We start from the raw sequence: 23,948 nt of genomic DNA, 5'->3' as shown, positions 1-23,948 counted from the left end.
TCCCACTATCGACGTAATGTAATAGTTTGTCCTTACTTTCCATTCTGTCCGCCTTGTGCAGGCATAGTGTGGGAGTAAAATCCGTTATCCTGCTGTGTATTACGTAGATAAATCCGCACAATGCCGCATCTCAAGTCGCTTAGTGATAGCAGCTTAGGCGGGGCAGGCGAAGTCTTACTTTCTAGCTACCAAAGAGTAAAGTCACGTGCGACTTCATTGCGGGAGCACAGACCCGGTCTCACTACAGTGACGGAAGTTATGCACAGCGAATCGGCTTACTTCCATAACAAACTAGACCGAATGAAGGACTGAAGGACAAACAGCGGTGAAAGTTTTCTGCGCTGATTGCGTCACTACTGCAGCATTCAATAATGTCATTATACTCGTCAGGTAATAAGTACGGCAGTCCTTCTTTCTTCGACACCTATGTATTTCGCGTGGTTTTGTGATTCAGTGGCTTGTCAATTAAACCTAATTAAGGTGTGTTCTGCCGGATTAGGCACAGAGGAAGTGATGTTAGGTCGATTTGCTGGAGCATCCAACTAAGGGCAAAGTGTGCTCGTCTACCAGCCAGATAGAGAATGTCCGGTTTCATACCTGGTCCAGCGCTAAATTATACTCCCAAGAAATGGCGTCGCCTTTGTAAAGTTGTAATCAGGTTTTGGTAATAACCTTTCACTGAACAGTACTTTTCCTTCCAGACACATTAGATAACAACTAACTGCCGGTCTTCCCTGCTGATTGAAATACAGTACCTATCTCGTACCGAGACGCGTGATGCTACTGGTTGCAGTGTCTTTCATTGAGAATTAGTTCAGTTGCGTGGCAGAACGAATAGACAGCCGAGTGACCCGTCTTGATATTCGTCTTTAGTGGTTTTAAAAAACAGAGAAAACTTCCTTCAGGTTGACTCACTGCTGTGTGATGTTTATGTAACAGACAGGCGTGTCGGGGAACTCTTGGCCTGGGTCGCAGTCCCTTTGTTGAGAAATAATCTGTTGGAGTACAAGCATTAGCATCGTCCTATAATATGTTCTGTGGGTAGGTTTAACGTTGAAAAAACTTCAGCAGTAATACAAACAAAATTTTGTTGCACTTTTCTCGAAAATTAGCACACCATCTCATCGCGTACGAACGTATGAAGACAAATGTGATTCAAAAGCCTTCCAAATTCCAGGTAGCAAGAACGATACAAAACTATGAATTTTGTACCTTGGGACCCTTATTCAGCCACTATATAAGACCACTGTAAGTACTCAAAAGTCCTTTTTCATACATCTCAACGATGCTTTGGTAGGGAGTTGGTTCATAAATGATCTTCTTTGGTGTACCTGTCTTATGAAAGACATCTGTTGAATGCTGTCCTTATTTCTCTGCCCTGTGCTTCTTCCTCTTTTTCTCCTCTCTCCAATCTTTCTTTCACTGACTTCGTTGCAGATAATTTCTTCGGAATATACAAGGTGTTGGGGGTACAAACACAGATATTGTGATTATTGGTACTTGAATATGTTCCCACTTTAGTGTGTTGTTTTTGCTCTGTGCCTTACACTCCTCTCGCAAACACTTCACATAATCTACTACCTGATGTTTTCTGCACGGTCATAACTGCACCACAAAGTGGACTACACCAGTCAGTGTAGACTTTCGCTTTGCGTCCACGTATCGGCGCCGTGAAACCTGACCTGCTGCCCAGGGTAAAATAAAAATTAATAGCTTACTTGTGCCTTGCATACTTGGAGGTTCTAACCAACCTAAAGCCCATACTACTCAATGACTGTAATTATAAGTCTGCAAATGAAGTACATACTGATGTAATAGTATCAGTACAAAATCATCTCGTTCATCAATAAAAACAAATGCACTTCCTTAAACCCTGTATGTCCCATACAATGTGTAGTCCCAGAATTTCCAGTGGTTTTCTTTCCTCACCTATACTTAGAAGTTCTTCCTTATTCGTCATTATGTCAGATCTTTCCACTCTTAGAATTTTCTTCCCCTGCCACATTTCAAACCCAACCTAGTATTTTTCCTCTTTTTTTTTTTTTTTACTGTCACCGAGCGAGGTGGCGCAGTGGTTAGCACACTGGACTCGCATTCGGGAGGACGACGGTTCAATCCCGCGTCCGGCCATCCTGATTTAGGTTTTCCGTGATTTCCCTAAATCGCTCCAGGCAAATACCGCGATGGTTCCTTTGAAAGAGCACGGCCGACATCCTTCCCCATCCTTCCCTAATCCTATGAGACCGAGACCTCCCTGTTTGGTCTCTTCCCCCAAACAACCCTCTTTTTTAACTGTCGATGATCGCTGGCATACCATAGTACACTCTAGTAAAAACTCAAGGCCAATATCTTTCTTGACACTGTTGGAATCCTTTTTGCTGTCACCTTGTCAAAAGCTTATTTACTCATAGACATTCCTCTTATTTCTTTAACACAGCTTCCAATATTTGTTCCAAAAACTTAAAAGATTTTTTTGTGCCGAAGTCTTTTCTTCCTCTGACATTTTGCTGTTTGTATTTTGACGGAACCTTCAAGTTTGCTTATTCTCGTCGTTTTCGTCTGTCATATGTTTGTCATTGCGTACTCTTTTTTCAGCTTTTACGATCCTCTCCATGATGAATTGTAGTTCTTCTGATTCAGCCAACGACACTGATGTTAAAAACATTTTTTCGTCCAGAAGAGTTTTAGTAACTACTCACTGTTTCGAATGGTGCGTATTCTGGGTGCTAAAATTCGCTCGATACCCAACAATTTAAAGGTTCTTAGCCGAACGCGCTGCGGGTCTGGAGCACGGTTGTGGCAGGATGGCAATAAGCGCCTGATGACCATTTCCGAGGGAACCGCCCATGCGTTCCCTCGGCTGGCTATAGTGCGTTGGTTACACCGGTTTGCTGAGGTCGCTGGCCGCGCCGGTGCTGGCCCGGCGTGCCGGACACGCATCGCCGGCTGTACGAGCACTGCGCAGAGCGTGCTGCACACCGTCCCAGTCTGTGGCCTAACACGATTTATCGATGCATTATATTTCTCGAAAAAGCGTTTTAAGTTGTGAAACTTCCTGGGAGATTAAAACTGTGTCTGATCGGACTAGAATGTGGAACCTTGCCAAAAGCGGGCAATGTTATCAACTGAGCTACCCGGGCACGACTCTGTGGTTCTGGGTTCGACTCCCGGTCCGACAGAAAGTTTTAATCTACCAGCAAGTTCCACAACAGAGCATACTCCGCTGCAAAGTGAAAGGATACATTATGAGTTTCCAGATGCTTCATTCCTCGCAGGCTGATTCGACTTCGGCCGTAGTAGAGTCGCTCTTGTTGAAGTGGGCAGCGTGACGGAAGGTCGTGCCAAAACACTGAAAAACATTTTCATGACAGAGCCCGGGACAGCACAGGAATATTTCACAGCTTTCATCTCTTCACATGACACTACTTCCACGCTGTGTCCCTGGGGGTAGGGGGGTAGCAACTCACTTAGGCACTGATACCTTGCATCTTATCTTTAGCTTACTTCTCTCCAGCTGATCATCACCTCCCCAACGCAGATCACGTTTTTTTGGCTCGGAGAAACGACTGATCTGGGTGTTTCATCGTGCTCCGTGCTGGTGACAGCGTTGCGGTACATTAGTGCTTGGCTTTCCCATGTATGCTGAGACGTACTGTTCCTCTGCCACGCAGTATCATTGGCAGATAATAAAATCTGAGTGCATGCAGAAACGATTTACAATCCGGAGATAGTACAGGAAGCTTCTTTTCATCTGTAGCATCACTGTAATCGTTACTAATAGGCCAGAAAATTTGATGTACTCAACGTTGTAAGACCCTTACAGAGATGACTTAACTTTCCGTGACAGTCGTGAAGGGAGCGATTCCAATCTCCATTAGGTTCTCCATAGGTTCTCTAAGCCGATTAAACCAAATGCTGGAATCGTTCCTTTGAAAAAACACGGCCAATTTCCTTCCCCATTCTTACCCTATCCGTTGCTAATCCTCCGTCTCTGATGACCTCGTCATCGTCGACACTTTAAACCCTTATCTTCCGTCCTTCCTATTTTTTTAGTAATACATTTTTATTGTTTTTAGAACTGTACCATATTTCATAAACCTGTTACAGACTCGAAAACCGCTTAAGCTAATTTCCGTCCGCACAAAGCTAAGAGAAATGGTTCAATTGCTTTATCCTGATAGGTATAGCTTAAGGGATCAGATCTTTACGGACGACCTCTCCTCTAAGGTCTCATTAAAAAAGCTGGTCTGATACTTAGGAACAAAAAGACACAATTCCATGTCTTCATATTTCTTCCAGTCCCGACCATAGTTTCAAATAAATTGTCTTTCGATTGACTTCTTGTGGGTGTCCGTAACAGTACCGATACATTTAAAGGCCTATGCTACATCGTTTCCACCACACTGTCAGTTGAAACGAGTCCTTTATTTAGCACTGCTAGCTAGTTTCGAACGTGTGCTCATTCTCGAGTGCACCTTATATATCTACAGCTATATAACACTCCGCAAGCCACCTAATGATGTGTGGCAGAGGGTACTTCTAGTGCCACCAGCTGGTCCACCCTACCCTGTTCCACTCGCCGATGGTGCAAGGAAATAATGATTGTTGCTAAGCCTCTGTATTTTCTTGAATTTCTCGAATTTTTCCGTCGTGGTCATTACGCGTGTTGTCCGACTCTTCCCGGAAAGTGCTCTCTCGAAATTACAATAGTAAACCTTTCCTCGATGCACGACGCCTCTCTTGTAACGTCTGTTGAGTATCTCGGTAATGCTCTCGCGCTGGCTAAAACATTACATGGCGAAAAGCGCCGCTTTTCGTTGGATTTTTCCTCTAGATCTTGTATCAGTCCTGTCTGGTAAAGATCTCCTGTTGATGAATAACACTCAAAAATTGATCGAAAAAGCGCTTTATAAGCCACCTCCTTCGTAGATGGATTACATTTTTTAAATATTTTTCCTACGAATCGTAGTCTGGCATCTGCTTTTCCTATTTGTTTCGTGTGTTCATTCCACTTAAAGTGGATCCTGATTAAGCGACTTGCTTGTCGATAGTGATCAAATGATAAGGACAACACAACACGCAGGACCTCGATCGGAGAAAATCTCCGACCCAGCCAGGAATCGAACCCGGGCTCGCTGCATGGCAGGCAGAAGCGCTGACGACTCAGCTAAGGAGGTAGACTACATTTATTTATGGTCAGGGTCAATGACCATCAGTCCTCCGAAAGGTCGTTCTGCAAATCGATACTGTCCTCTGGCGTTGCTACTTTGTTGTAGACAACCGCATCATCAGGGAACAATCTTAAAAAGCATAGGACGCGCTTTCTACTTGGATATGGGTAGGTCATCCTCGTAAGCAGTACTAAAGAAAAATCACGTACTACGCACAGTTACGCATGGTATAGTCGTCCGTAACAATGCTTGACTTATGATTCCTGTTTTATACTACTTTGGAGGATGATGTGTTCGCATGTATTGAGCACTGGAGAATAGCAGACGTTCGACGCTAGTTAGTAGTACTGAAAAGGGTATTCATTTTAACTGACAGCATGCTGGAAACTAGGTCTTTCTCAGACTGTCTTCCATGTTCTACGTGTTGTAGTTGCACATATCACTAAGAACTCATAAAAGGGCTTGGCTAAAAATTCGTCTTTAGCACAATATTCTTACGTAATAATGTGGGAAACGTGTAAATGCCACAAACGAAAATGATTATGGACAGCGATAAGTTCATATTTGTAGATGATGTTGCTAAATGGCTGGGAACGACGTTATCCGACTAAAGTGCCGATGATAGAAGGACTTTTGATAGAAGGAGTTGTCACTGACTCTTCGCCTATTGCCGGCCGGTGTGGCCGAGCGGTTCTAGGCGCTACAGTCTGGAACCGCGCGACCGCTACGGTCGCAGGTTCGATTCCTGCCTCGGGCATGGATGTGTTTGATGTCCTTAGGTTAGTTAGGTTTAAGTACTTCTTAGTTCTAGGGGACTGGTGACCTCAGAAGTTAAGTCCCATAGTGCTCAGAGGCATTTGAACCATGTTTCTTCGCCCACTCACTATCTGATGGCTGACTCTGCGTTAGACTTGTCGCAAGGGGGAGCGCTTCTTCTTACCTGGCTGCTACTTCCCTGCACGTCGGCGGTCTCTGCTCTCTCGGTCTCACGGCTTCAGATCTCGGAATACGGGAGCACGCAACAGCCTGCCTCATCTCACACACACGAGAAGTGGCAAAATCGAGAACGATAACGTGCACTGAACACGTCTCTTTTCCGCCTCTACTTCTTTTTATGTTTTAAATCTAGCACGACAGTATGAGTCTGAACGTCATCGAGTGCGAGCCTCTGACCAGGCCCACTCGGGAGCGCCGAGTTTCGAATCGCCGTCTAGCCACCCTTATTTATGTTTCACGGGCCTTCCCAAAATCTCTAAGGCAATTGGTTGTGTTGTTCTTTTGGGAGGGCACGGCCGATTTCCTCCCCCATCCTCTTCCAACCCGAGCTTCTGCTCCCTCTCTAGTGACCTCATCGTCTACGAAACGTTCATCTAAAATCTTGCTTATTTTTTCAAGGAGACTGTGATACCACAGCATCTGCGGGCTATGGTCAGATGGCGCTGGCTATATCTGAAATCCGTTCTCGCAAATAGCTATCATTCGCGTTAAGTGTGAACTTTACATTCCGCGTGTTTCATTAAAGACTATAACAACCGACTTTCGGGGCGTGGTAAACTTTTACTGTGCTTATGATGGTCTGCAATTTAGGGGACATACAAGGGTTGGACAAAAACGTGGAACCACCGCGAGGAATGTATGCTTGAACACAAACGCAGACAGTAGCCAACCCTGCTGTCGTATTTGACCACGAACGGCACTGAGCAATGCCCTCAATGCGTTGCCAGTTTCAGTCGTGGTCAAAAGGTTGTTCTGTGTAGCTGTGGGTACAGTATGTCGGAGGTACGTGAATTCGTACGCGAGCAAATTGTAGGTTCCGTAACCAAGGTAGCCGAAGTGTTTGGTGTTGCTCGAGACGGCGTATCGAAGGTTATAGCGCATATAGGGAAAGCGGATTTTGCAAAAGTCACTGCTGAACCGAATGTCGCCCTCCCGAACCCTGTTAGCACAAAAAAGACACGAAGGAAGCTCGATAAGCTGGAAACTGGAGGGCGAACTGGATTTTCCAAAACTACTAATCACTGATGTAAATGCTGGTAACAGAAAAATATGGTCCCGAAGCCATAAAACTTGGACTACGAACAAATGGAAGAATGTCATATGATAGGATGAGTCTTATTTCACAATATTTCCATCTTCTGGCCGAACTTACGTCTGTAGTACGCCGTCCCAAGCCTACTGTTTGCTGCCAACAGAGAAACATGGTGGGGGTTCGGTGATGATTTGGACAGCCATACCGTGGTATTCCGTGGGCCCCATAGTTACTTTTCAAGGCTGCTTTACTGCCAAAGACTATATGATCATTCTGGCTGATCAGGTCCATCCCATGGTAAAATGTTTGTTACCCAAGACGACAGGGCCTCTGATCACACAGCTTGCGTCGTCCACAACTTGTTTGTGGGCACCAGGATAAATTGTCTAATGTCCCCTGGCCACCAGAGTTACCAGATCTCAATACTATTCAGCCTTTGTGGTCTGCTTTGGAGAGAAGGGTGTGTGATCGCTACCTTCATTCACCTGATCTTGCCACTATTTTGTAGGAAGAACGGTATAAGAATGCCTTGAAAACCATACAGGACCTGTATTCATTCAGAGACGACAAGAAGCTGTTTTGAACGCCAGCGGTTTTCCTACGCCGTACTAAGAATAGTAACGCGTTTTTCGTGTTTCCAACTTTTTGTCCACCACATTTTTTCATCGTTCTAAGCTATTTCTGAAAGTTCGCCGGTGTATCTTTTGGAGTAAGAGTCGTGGACAGTTATGACAGACCCTTTTAGCTCTCTCTGCCGTAGCAGGTTGTATGCGGGCTAACTTTTATTTCCTTGCATTTGCGTACTTGGCTGTCCCTTTTATAACTAAGTCCTGTATTTATTTTTTGAATCGCTATTCTGGTCGAGAGAGCCAGTTCAAATCCAGTCACAGCTATACGCTATCTGCACCACAATTGGCTACTTCTCCATTGTGAGGCAAGCGTCTTTTCAGATTCTTTGACGTCTGCGGTTAAAAGAAAGGCTTTTCGTCTGCACTTACCTCGATATGAAGAGACGTCGCATAGTGAAGCTTTCACAGGCGGTCACTTTCCACTGGATGTGTGCTTAGCCTTAGGCACTCCCAAGTTAAAACACCAACACTTACCTTCAGCAGAGGGGGGAAAATTTGCGAGGAATCGACGCAAAACCGTCAGCCAATCATTGTCATAAACAGTCTGTGCAAATTCCGTTTGACAATGTGCGTTTTTAAAAGTTGAGTAAATAGACGAGTATCTGAACAGCACCGTATATTAAGAATGCTTGCACATGCACATGCGCGAAACGAACATGTTGGGGATCGCTACGTAGCGTCAAGGACATTAAACTGTAGCCGGTTTGCCTCTGTATGAAGACCTGTCATACTGCGTAAACATCCAGTTTCGTCACAAATAGCGAAAAAAAAAACACGGCATAAATGCAAGCTATGTGGAAGCAGTTGTGTGGAACAGAGGTCTTGAGCAAGAGCGTATCATGGACGTGAGGTAGGCGGTGAGACTGCTAGTCTCGCGGTGGATGACGAAATAGATGTGAGATTTCACGACAAATAGCTCTCGGTACATATCTTAGTAATCAGTACCCAATATACGCTCTGGCTTTCTTCCCTGATACTGAATATACATATGTCTGGCTAGAAGGATGGGAGGTCAACTTCCTAAGACTTTGCCGGCCAGAGTGGCCGAGCGGTTAAAGGCGCTACAGTCTGGAACCGCACGACCGCTACGGTCGCAGGTTCGAATCCTGCCTCGGGCATGGATGTGTGTGATGTTCGTAGGTTAGTTAGGTTTAAGTAGTTCTAAGTTCTAGGGGACTTATGACCACAGCAGTTGAGTCCCATTGCGCTCAGAGCCATTTGAACCTAAGACTTTTTTCGACAGCGCCTCTGCCACTCTCTGGAAATACGGTTGGTCTTGAACAGAAAATGTGTGTATCAGTGGCTCAGACCCTTGTGAAACTGTTGATGATTTCATGAAACTGTATCGGGAGAACTGAGGGTTGGTAAGAACAGTCTTCACGTCATCATTCACAAAGATTGGGACAAGTGGCAAGTCTGTTCTTGATTTGCGCCGCATAAATCGATTGGTGAAAAGGAAGGGACACGAATAATAACGGCTGGAGACTTCTCTGACTCATATGAGTGAGATCCATGCTTTCTGTGAACCACCATTACAGGAGAAGAGACCTGGTGGTATGGAAGTTCAATTGGGGGAAAGGGTTGGCAACCACCACGGTTGCTGTGCACAGTTGCCCATATCACATTTAGATTCACGTTCAAAGGCGTGTAATACCAATATTTCGGGCAGTTCCAAAAGAAGCTTCCGTTAATAGTTTCCAGAAACTCTGTACACGTTGCATAAAGTGGATATTGTCAATGGAAACTGCTTAGGATTTGAGTAAGAATCAGCATCTCCATCAATATTCACCAAACAATTTGTACCAGAGTCACTCCACCCCTCCCCTTCTTCCTGTACCACTCGTGTATGTTGAACGAGAAGAGCGAGTGTTGGAAATGCTCGGTATGAGCTCGAATCCCTCTAATTTTGCCTTCATTGTGTTTTCACGAGACTGACTGGCACTTCTAGGACCGAGTGCGCTCTTAATTTCAAGAGTAATTCACACCGTGCTGCACAGCGCCTCTCTTGTAGCGCCTGTCCTCGAGTTGGATGAGCATTTACTTGACGCTACCGCGCTTTCTAAACGAATCTGTGACGAAACACGCTGCTCTTCTATGGATCTTCTCAAGTTCCTCTATCAATCCTATACGTACGGTAGAAGTTCGAGGCTGACTAGTCAGTACTCAAGCACCGGTCGAAAGGATTTGTGAGCCACCTGGTTCGTGATTGGACTACACTTCTAGAGGATTTTTCCAATGATTCTCGTTGTGACATCTTTCTTTCCTGTGATTAGTTTATGTGGTCGTTCCATGTTAAATTACTCCGTAAACGTAGTCCCAGCAATTTAATGGATGTGACTGCTTCCAGTGATCGTTCAGCAAACAGGTAATCATCCAATAACTGGTACTTCCGACTATTTATGCACAATACGTTACATATGTTTCTGTCGAACGTGTAATGTTACCCCCGCGCCAAACCTTGAACTTCTGCACGGTTTTACGTAAATTACTATGCCTTTTCTTTGTATTGAGGTGGTACATAGGTTCGTAGTGTTGCTCCATAAGTTCAGTAAACCCAAGAGATATAGACCCTATGTAACGGAGACTTTACTAGTCAATAATATATTCTTCTTCACTATTTGCGGCAGTCTGCCAACGATGGGATAACTTTTCGATTCCGCGACTGTAGAAATCACGTGGCTTTGAGCCGATGAACTCGTCGAGCCGTGTTCGGGGCAAATTTTCACCAGGAAAGGAAGTTCCCTGAAGGTTAATCGATAGAGAGCGGAAATGGTAAAAAACTGAGGGCGCAAGGGCAGGTGAATAAGGTGGGTGCGGAATGTCTTCCCAACCCAATTCCTGTATAGTGTTTTTGCCAGTCTATCAGAATAACAGGCGGCCGGTATAGTGGGGTAGCATCACTTCACGCAGTCTTCCTGGCCGTTGTTCTTGTATTTCGTCTACAAGGCGTCTAAGTTGTTGACAATAAATGTTAGTAGTGATGGTTACATTCGGGGAAGCATTTCGTTGTACGCCATACCGTCGCTCTTCCACCAGACGCAGAACATTGGATGCTGCTTTGCTTAGGCTCAACTAATCCGTTCTTATCCTTATGTTACCATACAGACACCAGTAACGGTAGAGGATAGCAATGGTTGGTGTTGTTCACTAGGCAATTGATGATGAGTAAGCAGAGATGCAAACATGATCACCGGTTGATTTTTGTGATTCTGCCGTAGTGCAGGCGGTACCTACACACCCGATTTTTGAGCCTTCCTCATTGCATACAAATGTCGCACGATGGTGAAATGATCACAGTTCATCACATGTGCCAGTTCTCGAGTAGACCTACATTGACGTGGGTCATTCTGGACCAATGCGTTTAAACGATCTTCTTCAAACCCGGAAGGTCTTCCTGAACGTGGAGTCACTAGGTCAAAACGATACCCCTTAATGCGGGAAAACCATTTTCTTGCCATTCTCTACCCAGTGGCATTATCACTATATACGGCGCAAGTGTCCCTGGCTGCCTTTGTCACCCCTCTATAAGACTCAAACAGAAGAATATGTCGGAAATGTTCTGATTTTTCCACTTGACTCACCATTTTCTAGCGTCCACAGCTCCACTCATTATCTCCATATGAAAAAGTGACAATATGTAAACTCAAATAGCAACAGTGAACTAGAAATAAAAAATGGCAATCGATGAATAAACCTAGAGCAGCCGGATTACCAATATACAAAACAAAAACGCTACGAACTTATGCATAACCTAATTTTACGGTATTGATACTCCACTTTTCTAGATGCGCCTTGTATTTAATACGAATGATGTCTATTATACCGAACATGATAAACATTATATTTTCCGCTGATGATTTTCCAATTTTTCCCTTCGCTTATGTGGCGACATGTGGCAGGAAATGATGTGAGTGGCAAGTGCTGATGAGTAGATGGCATAAAAAAACATCTGATGCTCATGTGTTACGATACCAGAGTGATAAATGGACGGCGTCAGTTTTTGCTGATGCTAAGAACTGTGATTAACGATCAGGAAACGAAGTCGGCGGAGCAGGTTTGCAGAGCGCAAGACGTGACGCAAAATGCGACTAGTTAGAGCGGTAACGCAACTTTCGGCACTAAAATAATGGAGTAGGAAGTATTCCGTCGTGGGACTGGTTGCGCGGGAGAGAAACGGCATGTTTTTCCAGTGGGCAGAGTTATCAGCGGCGGCAGAACCGGCTGGAGATACGCAGGCCGGCCGATAAGTATCGGGCGCGTGCGGCGCAGCGCAGCGCGGCGTGGCGGCGCGGCGTGGCGGCCATTTCTTACCTGGGTACTGCCACAGCGAGGGCGGAGTCAGGGTGGAGCCGTGCGGCGCTGCCGCCGCCCACGGCGCCACGCCATTGGCCGTCCGGTCGTCGCAAGGCGGGGCTTGCAGCACGGCCGCTGAAACACCACCAAGATGGAGAAGGCTCCTCAGTAAACGGCGTCACGCTGCTGCAACGTCGGGCGTTAGTTCGCTGCCGCGTAACGCGAAACTACACTGCTGGCTGTCGCAAGCGTCCGGTCAGAAAATATATCACGGTTTTGATGTCAGACGACTGTATGCAGTTTTGAAAATTGCAAAATGACTGAGATACTCCTGATATTTGGGGCTGCTATCAAGCGCGTGAATGTCGCAATAAGGCAATCTTCAGCCGGGGATTGCTATATTTGTAAGAGAATTTCGGTTGTGCCTGTACTGTTGTTTTCTGGAAAAATAATTGCTTAGGAGGATAAAAAATACAACAAATGCAATCTTTGACATTCCCTTCTGATAAGTAGGCCTACACAACTAGGAAGCGCGTTTCGGGGAATATCAGAGCGACAGTGACTTGGTGAACAACTTGGGAGCTTCTCATATATCATAGCGTCTGCAACGCCACTGACCGTCCAAAAAGAAATGACGAATTAAAGATACTTACGATCTTAGTTATTCTTCTGGAAGTTTATCGTGGCCTTAACTCAAGGAGCGAGATTAGTGAAAGATATCTCCTTCGATGCATGCAGACTTTGTTGTCTGTGTGTGAGCGTAGATGTGGGGTTCTTGTAGTCCTACTGAGAAAGCAGTGGTTCTGAAGAGGAAACTGTGGTTCATTCAAATTTTCGACAATGAGGGAAGTTAAGCAAGGTAAACACGAAACTGGGTACAATGTAATAAATACAACCGCGTCGTGCTACTTGTAACGGGCGGCTATAAGCCAACAATGTTAAGTTGAAAGAAGAATTGTTGATAAAAGGTAATGCTGTCATCAACCCGAAGGTTTGTTCGAACAACGAATGGTCTTGTTGGTTTGTTCCTGCCTTCCTCCAACCTTTGAAGTGACTTATGGAAACAGATATAGAGGGACCTACGAGTTAACGTGGAATACGAACTATGGTGCATCTCCCCATTTTTCACATTAACAACCATTGGTAGAGGTGAATGAAGCGATAAGTGACAGATAAAAATGCTCGGACAGGCAAGTACTCGAAACCCAGACTTTAGAATTCGTAGTGTGGTACTTTAGCTCTGAGCTATCTGCAAAAACGCGACAACAATGCAACATGGCTGTACTTATATTGTTACAGATGTCTCCATACCGGATGTGAGCAGCTTTCTGAGTAGCCATATGATATCTCCTCGAAGTTGGTCTATTTTATTGCTTCTCTGCAGGCTCGAGACGCCGGATCAGAGAAGTGCTACAATCCACAGTAGAAGCCAGACAGAGACGGGCGGAAAGTGCATGGCGAACAATAATTAACAACATAAATGTTGATAGCAGAAGGACGTCACAAAGAAAGGAGGTCACACAGAAGGTATAAGGGGCACTCAAATGAAAATCGAATACCCGCCACCACGGTGCCTTGGAATACCTCCATTCAAAAGTAATCACCACGTTAAGGCACTTGTCTTATTGCGAGAGAGACGATGAGTTTCTGTTTCGTAGAATGCGTTCGGCCGCTGACGGATCAACAACCGCACCCTCTTACACTTCCTCGTCCGACTGAAACCGACGTTGACGCACGTCTTTGTTAAGATCGCCAAAGACGTGAAAATCACACGGTGAAAGATCCGGGCGATATGGAGGATGCTGCAATGTTCCCCAGTCACATCGCTGAAGCGTAGCATAGCCTTCGTCGGAATGGCAGCGTACCAAGCGAGGTGGCGCAGTGGTTAGACACTGGACTCGAATTCGGGAGGACGACGGTTCAATCCCGTCTCCGGCCATCCTGATTTAGGTTTTCCGTGATTTCCGTAAATCGCTCCAGGCAAATGCCGGGATGGTTCCTTTCAAAGGGCACGGCCGACTTCCTTCCCCGTCCTTCCCTAATCCGATGAGACCGATGACCTCGTTGTCTGGTCTCCTTCCCCAAACAACCCCTGGAATGGCAGCGTGGAGACGGGCGTTATCGTGCAACAGGATGATTGCGTCCGGCAGCATTCCTGCGCGTTTTGATTTCGTGGAGCAGTTTCTGCAAAGTGCGTTGATTCTGATTCCACGTTCGCCGAACTCGACGAGCAGAGGATTCCTGAAGGTGGAGGTGGTCATCATGACCTTACCGGAACTCGTGCGAACAGGGACGGGGGAGATGTGGACGGAATGAGATTTTCACTCTGCAGCGGAGTGTGCGCTGTTATGAAACCTCCTGGCAGATTAACACTGCGTGCCAGACCGAGACTCGAACCCGGGAATTTTGCCTTTCGCGGGCAAGTGCTCTACAGACTGAGCTACCAAAGCACGACTCGCGACCCCTCCTCAGCTTCAATTTTGCCAGAACCTCGTCTCCTACCCCCCAAACTTCACAGAAGCTCTTCTGCGAAACAAGGTCCCGAGGTCGAGTCTCTGTCTGGCATACAGTTTTAATCATCCAGGAAGTTAGTAAAGTTGGCTGTTTCCACTGTTGGTTCTGCCGTTTACCCTCGGGCTCAAAATGGCGGTGGCCAGAAGAGACACATGCGTGGACGTCGGTTTCTGTCGGACAAGGAAGTGCAAGAGTAGGCGCGGCTGTGGATCCGTGAGCGGCAGGCTGAGTTTTACGAAACAGGAAGGAAACGATCATCGTCTCATCTCCCAATGGGATAGATGTCTTATAGCGTTTGGTGATTACTTTTGAATGGAACCATTCCACGGTTCGTCTCCTTGTGGCGGATGAAGTGCCTAGAACCGCTCGGCCACCGCGGCCGGCTCAATTCCAAAGACATTTTCACGAATGCAGTTAGTCAGTATTAGAGCTATTACTGAGTTAAATCTTGAAATTTTCGCGGCGTGTCGAATACGCGACGGTGTTTCGAAATTGAAGCGGGTCATCGTTTACTACGAAAACGCAAGATAGTTCGTTTGCGCTCCTGGCGTCGAAGACTAGGGCCGTATATACATTAAATGGTCTCACGTATAGAGTGCACAGATCTTTCAGAAACAGGCTAATGTCGGTGAAATTGTCATTTTGCATGTGTTTAGTACCTGCAGCTCCTGTTTATTAATAATGATACTTTATACTCATCTACCACTGAAATGCGTGTTTTCGTCGGTATACACGTTTCGCTTCTGCAACAAATTGTCAATGAAAGGATTTCCTCGTCCTTTTCTTGCTTACAGTGTGGATGTGACCTGCAGGCACCATAATTCCTGACATTGTCAGTTCGAGGCCGATCTGCAAAGTAGGGCCTATGATAACTGAAGAAAACTCGACAAGCCAAGATCGCTAAAAAAGCATTTTATTGGACGACCGGATCCGATGACGACAGTGTAGTTCTGTAGAAACCGGTCATCCAATAAATTGCTTTTTCAGCGATCTTGGCTTGTCGAGTTTTCTTCAGTTGTCCTTCTCGTACAGAGGTATACACGCAATGGTTCGTCCTTCACTGTGAAACATTCCTTTCGTACGTACCTCGGAGCTTCTGTGACGCTGCACGGAAACACAGACGCTGTCGCTACCAAAATCCACAAACTCTAGGCGATGTGCAGCGCGCTAGTCGCGACGCACTGCTCCGCGGAGTTTGTCGGAAACTTTTATTGGCGGATCCGGATTAAGTCTCTGCCCTGTTACGCTGTCAGTCACTCTGAATACAGGTCACCAGCCTCACTCTGACTCGCGTGACAGGTTTAACCACCTCACAACTCCGAAGTCTGTAATTGAAAGCCTTGTAGCTACCTAACTACATTCACGAAGGTTCGAACATGCGACCACTGGAGACGTCTACACCGCTAACATTTCCGTATGCCACCTCCATCTGGCTGTTAGCAGTTATCGCCGATAACTACCACAACAACAACACAGTAATACAATTTAAAATCAACTGAGACAAAATCAGACAAAAACATCACTCTAAGATTTGCACGGAAACGAAATTTATTGGCGTGAATTAATCCTTGTCAAGTCCATCACTTTTATACACCACCACCCCCAGATAACTAATGGTCCCATGGTCTGCTCTGAGGCCTGTTTCTACCGAACAAGTACACGCTCACAAGTCTGCCACTCACTCCAAGAACAGAAGAAAAATGCCTGTGATGAATTACAGCCCGCTTTCGGGAAAACGTTTCCAAATGTTCTGTAGGGTTTCTGTTCCCGGGAAGGTAACCTCGTTGATCTCGAAGGATCACTATCTCCAGACTTCCGAAATGAGCATTACATTAAAACACAAACACTGCCCCAGACGACTCACGACTTGCCACGTCAAGCCCATGAGGACTGCCGACCGATTCCCGGTTTCATGAGCTCCAGCCTGCTCCACGAAATTATTTAACATATAAACCTTTCAGCCAATCAGAATCAGGAGAAGAATGTAACCCTTCTCATTGGTCATTTCCTGCTCCGGATTGCAGCACTTCTGTAACATTCTGCTTCCTAGCAGCTATTTAAGAAGCCTTACTGAACGATTGTTGGAAACACCGACCGTCGTGGGAAAATTATTTAGCCTGTAAGCCAGCCATGATGGCTTCGGCCACCCACAGCCCGTTTACGACGCCAAACAAAAATTCCTTTCCACGGCAGCTGGAAACTGGCGACTGGTTGTGATACAAGGTATCCAAAGCCATGCACTGTACAGTACTTGAGAAGTGTGTATGCAGTTGTAGTTCAGTAAAGATCGATCAAGAGTTCTATAGTCCAAAGATGGTGTAAAAACGGATGACTGTGATTTATTAACATGTCGCCGGAAACGTAGGTTGGAGGAATCGCGTCTTGTATCCTTGATGAGCAAAACCATTTTAGCGCTCACTTAAAGCGGAGAATGGCGTTATAACTTCGAACACCGTGTGTAGTTTCCGTACATTTCTGACGTCCCCACCCGCTTATCTTCAGTTAAGAGCCGTAAGTTTTTTCCATAGAGAAAGTGGCCGCTGAAAAGTAAGTGGTAGTTGCAAGTAAAGTTTGTCTTGTGAACTATATTTGTTCTGTCGCCGTACATTTCACATCACACTGCTTCACCACACTTACCTTTCTCGTTATTAGCTCAGGATGGCAGTCTTCGCTGACAACCTTGATGGTTGGTCATCTTCTCTGACTACCTTGCTGTTAGCAATGGCCATACCAAATCTGATCTTATGAAGTAGTTCCCCAGCTTCTTTCTTTCTCTGAGATTATAATTGCACAATCCTGTAATACATGTAGCCTTAGTAGATCTATTTGCCTCGCTTAAAATTTTCCGTTCTAGATGTTTTTTACTTATGATGAATTCAGTATGTGGAAGGCACCTTGCCCGCATCTCGTGGTCGTGCGGCAGCGTTCTCGCTTCCCACGCCCGGGTTCCCGGGTTTGATTCCCGGCGGGGTCAGGGATTTACTCTGCCTCGTGATGGCTGGGTGTTGTGTGCTGTCCTTAGGTTAGTTAGGTTTAAGTAGTTCTAAGTTCTAGGGGACTGATGACCATAGATGTTAAGTCCCATAGTGCTCAGAGCCATTTGAACCATTTGAAGGCACCTTGATTCGTGCTCTCTTCTGCTGTGAAGGCATGTGTACGTGGAAATCCATGACTGCAATATTAAAAAGGAAAACGCTTCCTAATATTCAGCAAAATTTTTTAGAAAATTAGAAAGTTTTTCCTATTTAACATTATTATCGTGCTCTGTCAGGTACCGATGGCAAATTCAATTAACCCCTGATTGCCTTTACGCGACTCTCTTCTTGTCAGTTCTGAATGAACTACAGTATGCGAAAGTAATATGGTCGTAGGTTAGGTTAGTGTTGTTTAACGTCCCGTCGACAACGAGGTCATTGGACACGGAGCGCAAGCTCAGGTTAGGGAAGGATGGGGAAGGAAATCGGCCGTTCCCTTTCAAAGGAACCATCCCGGGATTTGCCTGAAACGAATATGGTCGTAAACACTGGTTGTGACTCAGATGTTTCACGGAGTCAATGGGTTCGGTGTAGTCTGCGAACCGTAGTTTCGAATTATATTCCATGAAAGCAAAGCTGTAGTGGATGGATTCCATCACGAGCTGTTGTGCTCCGCGACTGTGAAAGTGTTATAATCAGGCGTGTACACAACAATCAGTTGCACATAAATCTGTGCTGCAGATCTGGCAAAATTTGAGCTACAGTAGGCCTATAGCTATCATTACTGCACTGACGATGGCTGTAGTGTAGCTGGACTCTAGCTACACCTGCAATAGAACACCGATTTATATGCGACTGATTGCTGTGCCCATCGCTGATTACAAAGCTGTAGTGCACGCCCCTATCCATGAGCTAGGGCATCGGTAGCTGGTCACCGTCTGTCGAGCATCTCACCATTGGAGCTTTTGACTTTGCAGATATTGAGTGTCGGTCCTTAACGCAAAAGTACTGCGCATCCGAATCCTCCTGTGCAGCAACAACGAAAAAGACGACTCTAGCACGGCAATTAAGTCATTACAAGTATAGGTAGCTACTAGTTTATGTGTTTGATGATCTCATGATCACGTTTATGTCTTTCTGGCGGCAGTAATAATCGTACACGTACTCTCATGTGTAACCATCGCAGCCTCATTTTAGAACTTGGTAATCGCACCGTCATCAGACCCTCTACGTATTATTGGCATCGTTAGACCTAATGTTCATGTATGCGTTTTCACGAGCACAGAAGACTGCTTCAGCTGACAGCTTACAGATTAATGTGTGGCTGCAGCAAACATGAGATCATTTACGTGACGTACCTACTTACCTCCCATCTGCTGCCATCATTAAAGACAATGGTTGAACAACGACTAATGTCAATGGTTTGCTGCTCAGGCTGTTTCAAACCTAAATATCGAAACTCAGCCAAAACAGATCTGAGAGCGAGGAGAGGATTAGGCGTATCTTCTTGTCACTTTACCTTAACAATAACGCCGTTTATCGTCCTCCATTTACCTCTTCTGTGCTTCATCTCCCTATTTATTCTACGTCTAACATCAAATAGTAAAAATAATACATAACTTTGTTGCTATAGTTGTTGCGTCAGTTACTGACAATAGCTTTGAATGCTGAAACATATAGAGATACCGCAGATTTACGAATCAATCTTCAATACAATAACTTTCAGTTGATCACGAATCCTGGGCACTATGGAAATCTGTAAATGTTATTCAACTGGCAAGCACACAAAATGGGGTCAGTGCGTGAATGTTGGAACTTAGGTAAACCCGCCGCAGGAACTCCGCAGAGGAGATGCTTGCATCTCATTGGCAGCGGAGTAATAGTTCGTGGCGGGGCCATCGTGTTGCGGTGGCGTAACTGGCGGCACCCATATTTGGAGGTGCAGCCGACACCGCAATTTTGGTCCACACTACCTCCTCCCAAAATATGAAAACCAAAGAGCTTGCAGTAGAGGAGATGTGTTTCATAGTATCAAAGATGAACAAGTTCTCGTATATCTTAAGGTATGAGCTTTAGAATTCTTCGTTACTATATTTTTTTCTTCTTTTGGTGTATGCAACACGTTCGTAAAGTTTGTTGGTGTTTTTTTTTTTTTTTTGGGGGGGGGGGGGACACCCTATATATTCTTTACGCTTTCGCCACGTCGGCCGACATGGCATAACAAGAATGGCGCCGACTAGTAGTAATAAACAAGCCCTTCCCACCCAATGCGAAGTCTTATGAAACTGTAGCACAACACAGTCCAACATTAATATCCTCATGGTTTCCTTCCCTTCATCTCCTCCCCATCTCCATTCCCATTTTAGTGCCCTTCAGCTTCTTCCCATCTTTTTCTTCTTCTTCCTATTTGACCTAGCCCTTCCTCTTCCTCATGCATTTCGCCTGTGACAAAACAGCGCCGTCAGGAACATGACACGCAGGGTCCGCGTCGTGGCTGCCATTGCCTGGATAAGCCGCTATCCCTGGAGTACAGCAGCAGTGTCTTCATCACGGTTCCATCTCACTCACTGACTCAGGCTTGTTATCAGGCGAAGTTCGATTTGTTGTCTCTTGAAACTTCGTCACAATTTGCGAAGAAGTTCACTGGCTACAGTCTCAGTGAAGTCTGTATCTGAAGGCCGTACCAGTCGGCTCAGCGGTTGACTATTGGCATTTTGTTCAGAAACAATAGGCTATCTTTATATTACTGCAGCCTGATGCACTGCCCGTAGAATATATCCTGCTTGGGTATAAGAATGAGTTTTGGTTCGATGAATTGATATTAAATGCTATTGTCTATTGCGGGTTTAATTTAATTGGATGTCTCCGACGAAGAGCGTATCCCAATTTTTAGCAGGCCTGGTGAGAGTTGCCAGACGACTGGAACAATACGGAAACCCCGGCTGGTTGAAGAGTAGCGCGCATCGGCCGTTCCCCAGCGAGGATGCCGGTCAGCTTCCCCTATCGCCATTGTCTGCGACGGCCATTGTCCCTCTCAACAAAACACTGCCGACCGCTCAAAAAAAAAAAAAAAGATATAACGCTCTCAGTCCGAATGAAATGGCTACCTTTTTACTCATTATTTCAATTACATCTCGAACGCATTATTAATTTCGTAGCGTTAACTAAAAAGCGGAAACTTACCGCGTTAAATTAGAGTGGAAACAGGTGAGAAGAGTCGAGCAATAACATTGCAGCGTTTCATGATTTTGGTCTTTCTTCTTACTACTAACTTTTTGATCAGCGACAGAGGACAAGTGATTCTACTTGCGCACGGTCTGCGTAGGACCATCTTCTGAGTGTTTCCGGTTCGGCGCCATTACCAGGCCAGTGGCGGTTTACCAGGGGTAATATTGGAGAGATACCAGGATGAGGTAGCTGTTTACATCGGGTAGGCGAGCGGTCCCATTGTCTTATTTGAAGTAATGATGGAAATTTACGATGGGGACTGCCTACCTGCACGTAAGCCGGAACGTCTTGTTTGCAGTAATCGCGCAAGTACAATTAGCTAGTGTGTTGGGGGATGCCAACCGCACGACTGTTAAGGGGCGCACCTAGAGTCTGGTGATGAGTACATTTACACCGCCACCTCTCCTCTTTTCGGCCAAATACTGGAGGGGAAAATTTCTTCCACCACCAGGATTCGAACATACTATCACGAACTCGAGTGCCGCTGGAGAAGGGTGAGCTAGCGACTCGACTACTGATTGATGTCAGAGGTTAATTCACTTTCCTGATACTACTAAAGAGCTTAGGACGCTGTAATTATTTGGTTTGAAGCTCTAATTTATGGAAATTCACGTCTGCTTATTATGGAAACTATGTTCTTCTTAACATCCAAATACGTTTCGGCAGTGGGCCCTTCTGCGCAATTCTGTAAAATGCAAACATGTTTTAAGTAATGATTTTTGTAAAAACTTTGTAACTAAAAGATTTTTAAGGGGTTCACCCACATCGAGATTTAGGTATTCCATGGCTTTCCTAAATACTTTGACCAAATGCTGGAATGATTCCTTCAACGAAGCCACGGCGGACAGCTCTCTCTGTCGAGTAGATTTTGTGTGCATGTTGACCAGATTGAACTATTTCGTGGTTTCCTAAACACGACGGCGTGCTGAAAGGTAATGCCCCCGCACTTTTTATGTGAAAACTCTCTAAGCTCTTAAAATAAAACAAACGTTATTAACATTCTCCATTTCTGTTCTTCTTATCCACATACTTGCAGCCTTCTACCGCTGGATGGCTCAGAATTGTAGCATGTAACAGGACAACGTAGAACGTAACTTTGGCGGTGCATGAGAAGCAGCGTGCAATAATCGAGCTTCGAATTCGAAGAGTTCGTCCACACTTTGAGGACCCCCTGCTACAGCATAAAAATGCCAGACCACACACGAGCGCTGCGACATCTGCAACAGTCCGACACCTTAGGGTCACTGTCATCCATCATCTTCCATTCAGTCCCAACTTGACCCCATCAGATTTTCATCTGTTTCCAAAACTTGAAGAGCATCTTCGAGGACTTCATTTTGATAATGGTGAAGCGGTGTAGGCAGAGGTGAGGTTGTGGCTCTTCCAACAAAAACACTGTACATTGACGATGTCAGAAACTGATCTCTCGTTGCGAGAAATGCGTTCGTGACCAAGGTGTCTACGTTGAGAAATAAATGTGTAGAAATGAAGAATAAAGATGTAGAGAGTTAATAACGTTTGTTTTGTTATGAAGCTTTTAAGGCTCAAAATGGCTCTGAGCACTATGGGACTGAGGTCATTAGTCCTCTAGAACTTAGAACTATTTAAACCTAACTAATCTAAGGACATCACACACATCCATGCCCGAGGCAGGATTCGAACCTGCGACCGTAGCGGTTCCGGACTGTAGCGCCTAGAACCGCTCGGCCACCCCGGCCGGCAAGCTTTTAAGGGTTTTCACATAAAACATTCGGAGATATTTCTTTTCAGCACGCTATCGCACTTCGAACGAATGCTCGGATAGTTCCTTTCACAAAATCCACTACGGTTAATTCTGTCGAGCCTTGTCCAGTGGAGCTAGTGCCTCATCGCTCTTGACCTTTATACCGACGGGACGCGAAGCTCTGACGTCCTTCTTCGTGAATCTTGTCGCTATTGGAGCCCCAAGCGTTATCCTCCTTCTCAAAACATTCGCTGTCCGCATCAGCGGTCAGCATCTCTCAAACGGAGAACAGACGAGCACTTTTGTGATTAGAGGTCGTTTCCAGCGCTAAGGACGTTGACTGAACTCGTGGCGGGGCTCTCGCCTCATTCGAGCTGGCAGACGGTAGTGCGCCGGAGCGGCAGCGGGCGTTTGCGACGCTGTCGCCGGGGCGCTTTGCGAGACACTCACCCATGGCGGAGAGCGCGCTGGCCTGGTCCGGCGGTGCGGGGGCGGGCGCCGCGGCCTGCTGCGGGGGCGGCGCGGGGGCGGCGATGGCCTTGAGCTCGTGCTGCTGCCGCTGGCGCGCCACGGCGATGCCTACTGGGATGCTGGCCGCCGCGGACGCTGCTGAAACACGACGCGACACTCACAGCTCGGCACTCTGCGCTCCCCCGCTGCTCTCTCGCACTCCCACGCTTTCCGCATTCACGCCAGAAAGCGAATTATGAATTCTTCGCTTGCTGTGCAGACGCCACGATAAGATGACTGCGCAGTGGTTTAACATCTTCTGAACCAAGTCATACAAGTGCTGCATACGGTAACTGTCAATGAATAACTCAGCTCTTCATGGTGTATACGTAAACAACAAAGATCAATATTCGCTTTATGATAACAGCTTGTTATCCAGTTGAACACCTCAAAGCTGGCAGCACAGCCTTAATAATATTTTTTCTTCATAAAATTTGAGAAAAGTTAAACCTCATTTCTTAAGATAATTGCACACATTTTGCACATTCTTACTTTATAAACATTATCTGGTCTATGAGTAAAAGCAAATAAGCATACAAGGCACAAAGTAGGACGTGCACGTTTATTATTGGATGCCTCAGGCCTTCACCACTTGCTAAGCTATATCATCTGGCAGGTTCTGCTCCTCAAAGACCCACCGTGAAGTTGCTGCCAGGGTGGAAAGAACAAACACAGTCATCAAGCCTAGCCATCCGTTACATGTTATATGCCAATCGTCCAGAGACTGGGGTCTCATGAAAACGAGCAACATTTGCAAATGAGTCGATTCGAAGTAAAAACGGAAATGTAGAAAGCACAAGTAGTAAACGATGCTTATTGATGGCAAATGTCTGAAATCTTTCCCCTGGTCACAAAGAGTGTTTTAGTCGTGTACGC

At 45.8% G+C, this 23,948-nt stretch overlaps 1 protein-coding gene across 1 annotated transcript in view; it reads right to left on the bottom strand.

Annotated features, from left to right (window-relative positions):
- The window catches only part of LOC124775164, a 232,351-nt gene that overhangs the window by 169,018 nt on the left and 39,385 nt on the right, over positions 1 to 23,948 (bottom strand). Inside the window, exon 5 of the mRNA XM_047250002.1 lies at positions 12,141 to 12,257. Within this exon, the coding sequence (XP_047105958.1) occupies positions 12,141 to 12,257 (117 nt within the window). The remainder of the gene's footprint in view (positions 1 to 12,140; positions 12,258 to 23,948) is intronic.

Source organism: Schistocerca piceifrons, chromosome 2 (genome assembly GCF_021461385.2).
Source record: "Schistocerca piceifrons isolate TAMUIC-IGC-003096 chromosome 2, iqSchPice1.1, whole genome shotgun sequence".
NCBI lineage: Eukaryota > Metazoa > Arthropoda > Insecta > Orthoptera > Acrididae > Schistocerca > Schistocerca piceifrons.
The sequence above is the reverse complement of the archived record's forward strand: the minus strand, read 5'-3'. Positions and strand labels throughout refer to the sequence as shown.